The following is a 12,971-nucleotide window of genomic DNA, read 5'->3' on the forward strand; positions in this document are numbered from 1 at the left end:
CAAAAGAGGATGGGTCCTTACGTGCAAGTTGAAGCGCATAGAAATTTCTTCTCATGGTGTCGATGTAATTATAAACCTTGGTGCCAAATAGAAGGGGAGGGGCAGAGCCAAGGAATGGGGCGTTGGCCCCACCTTAATTTTTTTAATAAAAAATTTACATGTAATTTTTTTAAAAAATTCCTTATGATATTTAAAAATTTTGAAAAATGATATTTCATGTCAAAATTTGAAAACTTTAATTCGGCCTTCCTCATACAAAATTTCTGGCTCCACCCATGGAGAACGCTTTGGGGCTTTTGCTTGGGTTGCAAGATTAATCCTCCTATTCACCCGAATTTGAAAAATGGAATGATGAATATTTTTTTTTTTCATTTATTTGGTTTATGGCCCCATTCCATGTGCAACCAAGAACCCTAACTTGGTTTCTTCTTTGCGCCATCACCTTCAAAACCGCGCCACTCCTTCCTTCTTATCAAGTCGCCATTTGACAACTTGCATTCATTACAACTTTCTTCGAAAATTACAATTCTTGGAGTATTCCCAATTTGCTAGCTTGCTGATTTTTTACGATATCTTTGGTATTATCGATGGATAGAGACCATGTTCTGGCGTATATACAACAATGCGATGTAGAAATATCAACTTGTCTTCTTTTGGAACAAGAAGTTATTTGGTTTCCGGCCAACTTTCACGTGAAATCAATATGTATTTGTTGGATTTACATGCCAAAGTAATTATTGTTATTCCAAGTTAAATATTGGTATTCATGAGATGTTTGAAATTTTTTAATTTGACCTAAGTAGAAATTACGAAAAATATTGTTCGGCCCTATATAAATTTTGAAAATATTGTTTGGCCTCCTCAAAGAAAAGTTTCTTGCTTCGCCCTTGTCAACAAAATCATAATAGTTTGTACGTCGAAGCGCAACACTTTTCAGCTTGGAGAGAAATGATCCATGATGAGCTCTTCTAATAAAAAGAAGAAGGGAAGTGTTGATTTAGTTCCAAATCCAAATAGGATTTGTCTCTGTTTGTTTTTGCTCATTGAGGCTTAGATTTCAATAATTTTATGGGATTTGGATCTCGTTCTAATAACTACATTAGATTAGGGTTTTCCTTGGTGCTACTTGTATGCTTGTTTTGGATATTCCGGTGGCATTTTGGATTCAAGACAAATGAAAACATTGGATCATTTCCTCTTAATCGTAATTTTATGTTGGTGATTTCACTAACTTCTTTCTTAGTCTGCATGATTTTGAAGTTCTGATGCACGGAGTCAAACTCCCCTTCTTTTATTAGAAAGAATAAAAGAATTGTAAATGGAGCATCAGTAAAAAGTTTTCGTTCCAATTTTTATCCAATTCATCGAAAGGGCCATTTGGCAGGAAGTGCATAGTCATGTTCTATGATTAATCTACCACAGTCGATGAGGCAAAATATATGAAATAGTAACATATTGTTATTGTTGTCAAACACTCCCGAAGAAACAATATCAGTTTGAAGTGAAAAAGGCTACATGTCAAGACAATTAATAATATATGAACATATAAACCCAACATTAATGTTTTCAAGCTCTTCATTGCATGATCTTGGAGGTGTCATAAATTTACTTTCTTTTTGTTGCACATGTTCAGGTAATTGAGATTTTTAAGAAGTGCTTAACTTTAGGTTGCGTTTGATAGCCTCATATCTTAGACCTGAGGCTGCAATAAAAAATGTGTTTTGGGAGATCAGAAATCCATGCTACATGTTAAAAACCATAGATTTAAGATCGGATTCGCGATCTTAAATCGATGGATTTGAGATTTTAGGGATCTGAGATCAGTGGTGAATCAAACACAACCTTTGTGTTAACTCCAAGTGTAACAACCAATTGAAACTCGCATGACTCAATGAACCCAAACTTGATCCGGAATTGGATTGTAAAAAGCAGGAGGAAATTTGTGAGCAAGCACAGCTCGTAACGAGTATATTTCCTGAAAAATCTATGGAAAGTTTTCAGTATATGATTATTTTCACATCTTCCCTCATATACTTGTGGTGATACAATCTATGCCAATCAAGCACACATTGTAGTTCATTCATATTGGACATTAGATCGACACCAACTATAATAACCCAACCTTAATCAAAATTGAGTGTTGGTTTGGCAGACAGACCCTAACTTACTATCAACTGATTTTGATTGAAGTAGTATAGTAAGTGAATACTTACTATAGAATATTTCAAACATTTCAGAAATGTGATATGGTAAAGATGCTGAAAGACATGGAAGTGGTCCAATGTTCAGGTTGGATACAAAGGTTGCCTTGACGAGTATGTCTCTCATTTATGTTGGTCAAGTGAGTCCAGATAGATCGTTCAAGTTTAAAGAAAAGCAGGGCCAGTCTTTCTATTTTGAATCATTTATGCCTAAGATTTATGTGAAGAAAACATGGTCAAAGGTCTTTATGAATCCTTTATTTGGCTTAATGCGTGACCTCAACATATATAGACAACCAAGACTCGTCAAAACTGAGTCATTCTATATACTTTCTTACTTTCTTTTAAAGAACGAGTTAAAGTGAACTTACGACCTCAAATACCAGAAAAGAAGAGAGAGAGAAAGCCAATTAAATGGGAATGCATAATAAAATTTGGGGACAAGAAGTCCCCTAAACATAATAACAAACTGCAAAAACAAAAAGAAGGAACGAAATATACAATACAACAACACAATAAAATAAAATAAGATGGGTGGAAAGAGAGTGGATAAATGGAATGACAAAGTCACCCAACAGAAAACGAATGACGGCACCATAACTGAATGTAAAAGTGGACATCCCCCTGCACACAGAGACGCACACATAGAGAGAGAGAGAGAGCCTTAAATATCAATCTTCAACTTTTATTGGAAAGAGAATTTTCGCATAAAATAACCAAGATAGATGACTTGGATTTGAATATGAAGATTAAATTAAAAAAACGAAGAAAACACAATATATTTTTTCATTGAATCAGCTTGAAGTTCCTAGTCATGCTAAAAGAGTTGCCACGTAAAGACAATGCGCCATGAATGAAACTGGTTAGACTAAGAGTTCACTTACCAACAAGCCCTGTGGACAATACTAAAGAGATTTTCTTACAAGAGAATGATGGGTACCCTGATACAAAGAAAAACATTTTTTTTTTTTTAACTTGTGTTTATTTAGTTACTATTTCTTTTCTTAATAGTTGTCCCTCGATTATAGAACCTGTGAGTAATCTTCTCTTGTTTAATTAGCCCTTAACAAAAGACTGGCGACGAAAGTGTCAGGATCTACTAGATTCCCTTCAACTTTGAAACTTTAAGCCAATACACATAGTTAAGAGTGCCGCGCCCTTATAAGTTGTTTTAATAATCCGCATAACATCAAGTAAAACATAAGATGAGTAACGATTTTAAGCTTAAAAAATGCAAAAAGGGAGATCGCCGAGCGACTGGACTGTCGAAGTTGGCTACTTAAGAAAGCCCATCTTCATGTTGCGTTGCCTGGATCGTATCTTACTGTGGACGTGTTTGCATTGCCTTTTTCCAGCTATGTATTGGTGTAAAATCTTTTGGATATTTCTGCTCTGTCGATTAGAAAGATTCCCCTCTTCTTATTCAAAGAAATTCATCACCGAGCTCTTGACTTTTTTCAACTTCAACTATTTGAATATGTCCAACTTGGTGCCCTTTGAAGGGATCACGAATCAGTGGCTTCTGAATATAAAAATGCACGGCTTTTTGTATCTTGGAACAACATCAAGAGTCATTTGGTGCTTGACAGTTTACTTTAACGTGAGTGTTACCATCTTACTTTCAATAGTTCCAAAGAACAACATTTTGAAAAAAAATACTGTAAATTTTTAAAAATTTTATAAAATTGAAAATAAAAGAAACTAAAATAAGTGAGAAACTAATAACACAAAATGAAAAATGAATGAAAAAAAAACTGTTTGACATTAAAAAAATTAAAAATGAAAAACTGAAAAAATGCGTTAAAATGTGTTTTTTTTTGTTTTTAACATTTTTTTCCACAAAAATGTGTTTTAAAGTTTTAAACAGATAATTAATTTATTAAAAAAACACACATTTTGTGTGACTTTTAAAGTAAGACACCCACAAAATGCAAAATAAAGTTAAGGAGATTGACACGAGCATGCCTTCATGGCCGATTCAAGAATTCGGCTTAATTTTGAATTTTTAAAAAGTATTAAAAAATAATTTCCATTATCTAAAAAAATAAAGAAGTTCCTAGATATTTAAAAGTTTAGACATAAAAACTCTTAAAATCAAACAACGGATGAACTTGACTAGCGGTTGACGAACCCCACGGCAAGGGCAGAAAAGTCGGGAAGAAGGACTCCGGGGGTGTTTAAGTCCCGGTAAAAAGTAAAAGGGGAATGCTGGTCGGTAACTTTCGGGACCCGAAAAGAAGAGAAAAGGCTTCCATTCCCTGAAACTAAAGAGTAAAAAGCCTGCAAAAGGGACTAATAATTGTTGCATGCCAAAGGCGACCTTCTTGTCCCCCAACCGCTTTATTCACCACCCTTTTCACCGTTTACCGGCCGTTAAAATAGCGGGAACTCAACGAAATGACGGAAATGCCCTTGACTTGACTTCTCCACGTTACCTGGGGGCCGCGCCTTGGAGTCATCACTTTGCCCTCTTTCCAGAGTTGGAAGGACTTTTTCCAAGTTCTGACTTTAACCTTGTGTCCTCCGTTTTTGTCGGTTTCAGGAAGTGAATCTGTGGGTCCCCCACACAAGACGGATCGGGTCTGGCCGTTATGGGTTTGTCTAAAATGAGTCTTGTCCAGATCTGGTCTCACTAAGTCCGGTGTCGTTTGGCCGATAGAACACTTTGTCGGACTCCAGATTTAAAGTAAATTCATGAAATGCTAAAACAAGTATTCTCCACTCTACTTAAACTTTAGAACAGATTCAGCAAACACTATAATTGTTATCACTACCAAATGACAAGATTGGGTTTCATGAAGATAGGATCCAAGTTTTCCTTTGTTGCTTGGATGTTGATTTGCGCTTGGATTTGGATCAGCATGATTTGGGTTGGGATTTGGATCAGGGTACTGTGGCTGATCTGCACATGCATCCTTGTCAAAGCCAACTGTGCACTTTATGCGTGTTGGAGCTTTAGCTTTTTTTCACCTTTTACTTTTACGCTTGTGATGTAGAATGATCTGGTAAAGGTGAGAGACAGATCCAGCTTCAGCTTTATTGAGTCTCGAATCTGGATCTACTTATAATGATCAGATCCGGATGTTTGTGGCCCAGTTCTGGATCCAGTTTGCTGGTAAGGGTGCAACTGCAGCAAGTTTGGATCAGATGCCTGAATCCATTTCTTTTTGCTCCACTGAGAATTTAAATCCAACTCCGCCTTGAATTCCATTTTGAAGTTAAATATTCAAGGACAAACCCAGTTCGTAGAATTGGAATTCACAAGCGGGGATTTTATCAAAATAAAGAATTAAGAGCTAATTTCAACAAAAAGATTTCCAATAAAATAAGGAGAAGGGAGGGGGAGATGGATCGCCTGTCTTCCTTCCCTCCTATTAGTGTCGGTGAACAAGCCGAAACCCACTTTGTGGCGTGAAAAACAATGTTGACAACTCTTCCATAACCCACTTTGGTGTCAAAGGATGTTGGTTGTTTAATCCTTGTGGAGAAAATCTTCTTCAGACCTAACGACCGGAAAGGCTTATGCAACGGCAAAGGTGACAACTCCTACTTCTTTACAGAGCCGTGGGATTATAGTAAGGGGGCGGAGATATGTGGGGTTTCCCTGAGACATGTGCCCGACATTTAATATATAGTTGGATTTAGGTGGACTTAGGTACTATTATATATGGCAGCTTCATGGGACCTGGGTCACTGCTCCACTAACTTGGATGGATTTGATTGTTAACTATATATTTAGTGTTTCATGGAAAAAATTTTCTAGCTTTGCCCCTGATTATAGTATAACCAAGTTCCTTCTCTTCAGTTTAGATTATGGAAGGTGAGGGAATGAAGAATGGAGAAGATGCCGTTACTAGATTACTTCTTGTGGATTCCCCACATCCTTGAAGAAGTGCATCTAACCAAATGAGGAACCAAATGAGAAGAACGAACTTCTTTGGGGGTGAGAAGGATGTCTTGGTCATTGTCACATATATTGTGTAAGGGTATTATACGGAGAGAGACTTCTTGGATATAATATAGCAAAGTTGTATATCTCAGGAATATCTCGAAAAAATCTTGACAAATTTTTAAATTTTTTAAAACATTTAATAAAACTTGAAAATTATAAAAAAAATAAATGTAAACACATATAATAAGCTCTTTTTCACGTTTTTTGTTTTTTGACAATAAAAGACACGTCTAATTGTCGTTTTATATGGGTGACTTATTTTTCACGTATTTAAATATGTGTTTTTTTTATTAATAAGCCCCGCCTTCCTCTGCTTGGTTTCTCTACATTGCGAGTCAGGACAGACTTATTACGTTAGACAGACTAAAGAGGTTGGGATTTCTTTAGAGGTCGTTTGATTGTGTTGGAACACCGTGAAACACCATTGTCCATAAGGACTGGACAGTGGTGTAATGGACAGGACGTCCTGTCCGTCATGTCCCCGTGGATAGCAATCAAACGACCTCTTAGTTAACCAATGGTGTCGCATCAAGGTGGCGAGGGAAGTTTGAGAAGGAATTTGACAGTAGGATCCAAAGGGCTCACGTACAAGTGGAGAGAGGTAGTTATATGCACGACGTGTGTCTACTATAGTTCAGTCATTCCCAATGAAAAATTTCTATCTCCACCCCCAAGAGAAGAGAGGATGCTTGATTGCCCATTCTCTAGTGCAGGGAGGAACTTCTCTATCGAGAATCGTCCCCAGGCACGAACAGCGGGTGTCTGAATCAATAACAAGCTCATGAAGGTGCTGTTTCTCATCCTTAGTATGAGTTTTTTTAGGAAGCTCCTTTATCCAAATAGTGTTATCACTCTTGCGTTGGGCACCTCCTTGTAACTTTTTTCATCTTCCAAGAATTTTCCTCGCATTTTTTTTTTCACATCTACCATTCTCTTCACAATGAAAAAGAGAGCCGCTTTTCAAAACCAAACTTGTGTGAGATTCTTATTTTTAAGTTTGTTTTGCTCTTGTTTTTTACCTAACGAATCTCCAAAATTTTCAGGATCAACTTCAATTGGATTTTTCTCTACTCCAAACAAATATTAAATCCAAATGATTAAATATATGAATTTGCATCCAGACCAATTTCATCAGTAAAATTGTTTTTCAAACTAAATCTGCCTCCAAATACTCTATTTTGGATTGGATATTCGCTAAAATCCACTGCATATGCACCCCACTTTGCATTTGCCCCCAAACCCACAAATTTGGATCAGACATTTCGCTAAAATCAACCCCACTTGCGAGCTTCCAGTCGGATTGTTATGCTTTTATATATATATATATGTATATTTTTTTTTGAAATTTACCTTCTAGAAAAGCTTATTCCAACAGCCTTAGCATCGAAACGCTAGAAAACGTTTCCAGTCTGTTTATCCTTTGACAATAAAAATTTGCCAAAAGTTCTGACGTTTTCCCCTAAAAACTTTTCAGCAAAAAGCCCACCGAAAACCTTTCCAAGGCCATCAAACGCCCACTAAGGAATCATTTTCCAACCTGAAATTCAAGTTTAATGTCACAAAGGGGAAATTTCAATTTAGGACGCCGTATGTTCTGGGAATCATGTCCGTGAATTTCATGATACAGTCATCGGAGCAATAAAAGGTACAATTCTTCAACAAAATTTTTTGCCAGTGAAACTGTATTCCATGGCATGGGGGAAAACACAAGATTGAACAATGAAACAAGAATCACCTCTATCTGCAACAGAATTCTAATCTCCACAGTTCAGAAGCCAAACTTGAAGCTTCCCACCTTCGCATCCATGACAGAATCCCAAAATGAAGTCTTCTTCGCTTTTTTTGCTTCATCTTCAAGCATGAGCTCTTTGATGGAGCCAGGGAAGGAAGCTTCATAAGCATCCCTAAACTTATGGTACAGGTTCACCCTATCCCTGGTTCCTGAGACAAGGTCTTTGGCATTTGGACTCTTTAAGAAATCCAAAACATTCAACAGGTTTCTTCTGTAAAAAAAAGCAAAAAGGAATGAATCATATAGAGCCCAGAAATGTCATCAAAGTATTCAATACAACCTTACTATTGCAGGGAAGGAGGAAACACATGCACTCGGACAATGGTAACCTGGCAAAATTTGGAACTAAGGATCTAAATAATTAGGATACTTCAGACATAGCCTCCTTGCATTTAACAGCAACTATAAGTGTTTTTTGACATATTGCATGCACTCTCCGTGACTCGTGATCCCTTCTGTTGATGCTAAAATGTTAACGGGTTAAATTAAATGTGGCATTCTCCCTAGAATTGTTGCAGTTAGTTTATCATGTTTCTGTTACCAAACGTGTGTTCTCATTGTGAATTTTCATGCTGATTAGCAAGGTTAATCAAACGAAGGAAATTTTGTTTGTGCTAGAGTTGCCCAAGTATCTATACTCACAAGCAAATATACCAATCGTGCTTACTTTTTTCTCTTCCATAATCCTACAAAAAATGGCAGGATCAACCAATATAAGACCATACTAAGAGTTCACTTATGTCAGTTATAACAAATATTAACATCTATGTCATTCTTCCACTATCTTCCAACACACCTTCCTCCTTTAGATGCTATCAAGGCCAATAATTATATTTCCTTGTCAAGCCATAAAGCTTGAAACAAGAAAAAGAATAAGGTTTCATCAAGACAATATTGATGAGATGGAAAATAGTTATAGACTAATGCCTTGGGAGATATGTAAATATAAAGTTGGTTAGCCCAAATGAAAAGGATAACTAAAAACGATCAGTTGGGACCCTTATCTACATCAGATACACTATTACATTTTCAAATGGCCCAGGTTTTCATGAATATCCACTAATTTTGCAATTGCTTAAGTACTTCTCATGCATAACTTCCACTCTGCAGCATGAAGAGGAAAACTCTGGAATCATAGATTCCATTTATTAGAAGAAGAGGACAGCCTAAAGAGTAAACAAAAGCTTCCATTCAGTCAATGGCCACAAGATCAGAGCAAGATTTACTATAAATTTTTTCATAGTTAACAGCTACTACTTACGAAGTTTATGCTGCAGTCCTGGACAAAAGGACAAACCTCCTCATTCTAATCTGTACTTTATGCTGTTTTTGAGTCCTAAAATTCATGAGATGTAGCTGAGCTTGTAGTACCTCTGTTTGTCTGCCCCATAAATGCACACACACACAGACAAAGACGGACACACATAGGGCGACAAGAAGAGGGAAAAGGAATGAGCTGACATTGTGGATATCAATGGCATCAGTTTGCCCCAACAGCAAAAGAGATCTTAACTGTGAACAAGGCTTCATTTGTTATGTAATAAATAATATCTAAGCTACGAAACCCTACTACCAAAGAAAGTGCATGATTGGGGAACCATTAGTCAAACAATTAGAGAATAAATGCAAATGAAACTGGGATAGAAGGCAATCAAGAAATTAATTTTCAACCGAACCAGCAACAGGGAAGAAAGGGCCACAAACCACATGTACAAAGAAAGAAAAAGAATAGCAGTAAAAGGAAAAAGAAAGAGACGATGGAAGCAAAAGGAAAAATACCGGCTGACATAGTTTTGGGTAATAGCAATGGAGTCTTCAAGATTGATCACTAGATGCCACCACCCATTGGGCACAAACATGACTTCTCCAGCCTTACATATACATTCAATGGGTCTTCTCTTCCATTGTTTGGTCTGCTCATAGAAGTTCATGAACCATTCAAGTATTGAAACAGGGCATGCTACCTCAACACCATCATCACTTGGATGCACCCCAGGCGGGACAATGTCAGGAGGAAACAAAATCCATTTCTTGGATCCCCGAACTACAGCATTCCATGCTGATGTGGAATTGGGATCAATATGAAATGAGGAACCCGAACGAGCAGGCCCAATTATAAGCCACCGAAAGTCTGGTCTCTCATCCCCCAACAATGAAAATAAATCTTCCCTAAAATACACAGGAACTTCATAGTCTTCAGAAAGACTGGGGACCTTTTCAACAAACCTCGGATCAAAAAGATACAGTGGCCTCTCCTCATTCACAGAATCAGCATATTTATAGTAACTCTGTAGACTCATATCAACAGGACCTACAGAAAAATCTACATCCTTGGCTTTCTCCATCAAGTAGTCCCTATCCCATTTCTTCAAAGCAGCCCAATTGCTCAAACAACCACAAAGTAATACAGGCTTGTTCGGCTTTTCAAATTGAAGGATGAAGTCTTCAATGGAGAGATCATTCCTTCTCTCTATGTTATCCACCTCTAGCCATTCTTGTTTCAACTCAATATTAGCACACAACCAACTTTGAAATAGATAATCAGAATAAAAGCTTCTAACCTGTAAGCCCCTTCCAAGTTGGGCAAGTGAACATGAGGATGAAACTGTTGAAACATAAGTATGTTTCCATGAGGCTGTAAAGGAGAACCTACCCTTGAATTCTTCAAGAACAAGGTTTCTCCAAAGTGGGTCATGGTTAGAGAACACATAGAAGGCTCTACTTACAAGACTCAGCATGCACAAATCTTTAGCACCCAGAAGCCCCAAAATATCAAGAATGGACTCATCAGTTAGCACACAGAGATTACCGAGGCCTATGTCCCTTGAGTTGAAGGAGGATTGAGCGAGAAGGAGGTTCCCCAATGGCTGAACTCCATGGTTCCATGAAGCCAAGGAGTCTTGCAAGCAAAACCCATTTTCAGGAACTTTTTTGTGCTTTGTCCTTTTCTTCTTTCTGGGCTTGTTATTTGAGTTTTGCAAGTTTTCTCTCTTTGCCATTGTTGGAGATACACCCAGTGACAAGGATTTCAGGAGCAACAGTGGCGGGACGTTTCTCTCCTATCCTTTGGGCTTCCAACTTTGCAACTTCTTATCAAACATCTGCAGCCAGCCATTCCATGGCCCGACCCCAACTGCCCATCTCAAAGCCTTCACTCAAGGGGTGTTTGATGACCCAGAATACAGTTTCCGGAATCAGGATTCCAGAGACCTTATCGCAGGCTTGGTTTTGCAGGAATTATGCTTCCAGTCCCAGAAGTTGACCCTGCGTTTGTTGAGCTGGAAACAATATTGCTGAAAAATTTTCTTATGTTTGATGAATGTGAAAAGTAATTCAGGGAAAAAACATTCCCATTAATTGATATGAGAGATATGGTAACTGATCCAGAAACTTCATGGGTGTCTTCCTCTTCTAGTAACTCCTGCTTCCATTGATGAAACAAGTGCATAAGCCATCATCCCATGCCTAATGACGACCTACGTTTTCTGCAAGAAGAAAATTTGAATGTTAACTCTAAAATTGAGGAGGCATGCACAAGTCCAAACAGATTACTCTCCCTAGAACCAGAATTGGTCGTACTCTCTGTATACAAAAATTGATCCTAAGTTAGAGGAACATGAAGAAAGAACCATTGAAAAACAAAAATACATCAGATAGAAGCCATGACAGACTGACAATCTTCACAGATTAAGCTTCCATTCTGCAAATTCGACAGATATGATTGATAAAAAAACTCCACGTTATCAAATATAATATTATCTCATAAATCAGTTTCTGCTTTCTCTTTTTTCTCCTTTTCCTGCAGCTTCCACTTTTTAAATAACTGGCCTATGAATCGAATCAATGGCATATAATATAACCCCCACCATGGCCTCAATTAAGAAGTACAGGCCGATACAGAAGCTGGCTGCACAAAGGGCACATCATCATTACCTAATCAGCTCCATTGTTGGCAACTACTGTCCGATGATTTTACAATTTAAGGATTAACCAGCAGCAAGGTCAGTCATTGAAATGTTGAATTCAGAGTGAGTGCACATGGACTCTTTCCTCAGCTCACAATAAAATGTACAAAACAAAAGCAGATGAAATTACGAAACTGAACGGCCTTCCTTGCAAAATAGAAATTCAAACACAGTGAAACATATAGCTTGAGGGAGAGAGATGCTTCAGTCTGCAGACTGCAGCCCCACCAAATTGTGGAGAAAGAAACCATGTTCTTTTTCCTTTCCCACAGTGCTGATGGCACATGATTCACACCATCTACCGTTCCTTTTTCTCCAAATAACGCTAACTGCTCTTAATATTTGAGACAGAGGAAAATGACAAAACAACACCTTTGTTCTTAATAATATTTCAAAATGCTTCTCATATTCAACATTTTCTTGAAATAATTAAGGCATCTAAATTCACATGCCTCCGGAGTGTGACTCTCTCAAACGCCACGACAAGAAGAAGAAGAGACAAAACAAAAAGGAAGAAAGTCGCATCATTGGCACAAAACGCAGAGAATTTCACTGTGCTCCGTCGCGAGTTGCGAGGAAAACGCAGATACGGATTAGTCGCGCATCGAAGCCACCACCGTAGGAAATGAAAGGGAAAAGAAATAAGCAGTGACGGAAAAGCAAACAATGAAAATGGGAACAGAAAAAAAGAAGCGAAGGGGAGAGGAAGAGGAAGAAAATGGAAAAGAAGAAGTAAAAGGAAGGAGACCAGAAGAAGAAGTCGGAAGGAGACGCAGTCGTCGAAAGGAATAAGAAAAAGAAAAAGAACAACAGATAGAGATGTAGGAACTTACCGGTCGCCTTGAGCTGGAGGCCTGCTTCAAGATAAGCGACAGGCGAGCTGCTGCGAAGTGGAGAAATGCTGCAAGTGTAAGAGAGGAGAAGCGGTCGAAGAAGAGAGCCGTTCACCGAAGCCCTAACAGGCGGCAAAGTGTTTCCGGGAAATATTATATACGTTTCCGGAAATGACTGCGTAGACCGATACGGATTCATCATCACGTTTCCGATACGAGTTGAAAATC

General features: G+C 37.9%; 1 protein-coding gene across 2 annotated transcripts; it reads right to left on the bottom strand.

The window, feature by feature from the left end:
* Nucleotides 1-7,785: 7,785 nt before the first annotated feature.
* On the bottom strand, nucleotides 7,786-12,883 carry LOC116265272 (arginine-specific demethylase JMJ22). Of its 2 annotated transcripts, none has more exons than XM_031645829.2 (3): nucleotides 12,744-12,883; nucleotides 9,725-11,430; nucleotides 7,786-8,156 (listed from the first exon to the last, which is right to left on the bottom strand). In XM_031645829.2, exons 2-3 carry the CDS (start codon nucleotides 10,942-10,944, stop codon nucleotides 7,922-7,924), a joined length of 1,455 nt encoding a protein of 484 aa, XP_031501689.1. In that variant the 5' UTR covers nucleotides 10,945-11,430; nucleotides 12,744-12,883; the 3' UTR covers nucleotides 7,786-7,921. The 2 variants fall into 2 exon arrangements, with proteins under 2 accessions (XP_031501689.1, XP_031501695.1); XM_031645835.2 differs by lacking the exon at nucleotides 7,786-8,156 and adding an exon at nucleotides 8,174-9,071.
* Nucleotides 12,884-12,971: the final 88 nt, after the last annotated feature.

Source organism: Nymphaea colorata, chromosome 1 (assembly GCF_008831285.2).
Source record: "Nymphaea colorata isolate Beijing-Zhang1983 chromosome 1, ASM883128v2, whole genome shotgun sequence".
Classification (NCBI taxonomy): domain Eukaryota; kingdom Viridiplantae; phylum Streptophyta; class Magnoliopsida; order Nymphaeales; family Nymphaeaceae; genus Nymphaea; species Nymphaea colorata.

Excerpts from the sequence above, each read along its gene's own strand:
- LOC116265272 (XM_031645829.2), bottom strand. The coding sequence starts at position 10,944 with ATGGCAAAGAGAGAAAACTTGCAAAACTCAAATAACAAGCCCAGAAAG. Across the intron at positions 8,157-9,724 it reads ACCCAAAACTATGTCAGCCG|AAGAAACCTGTTGAATGTTT; the intron begins GTATTTTTCCTT and ends TTTTTTTTACAG.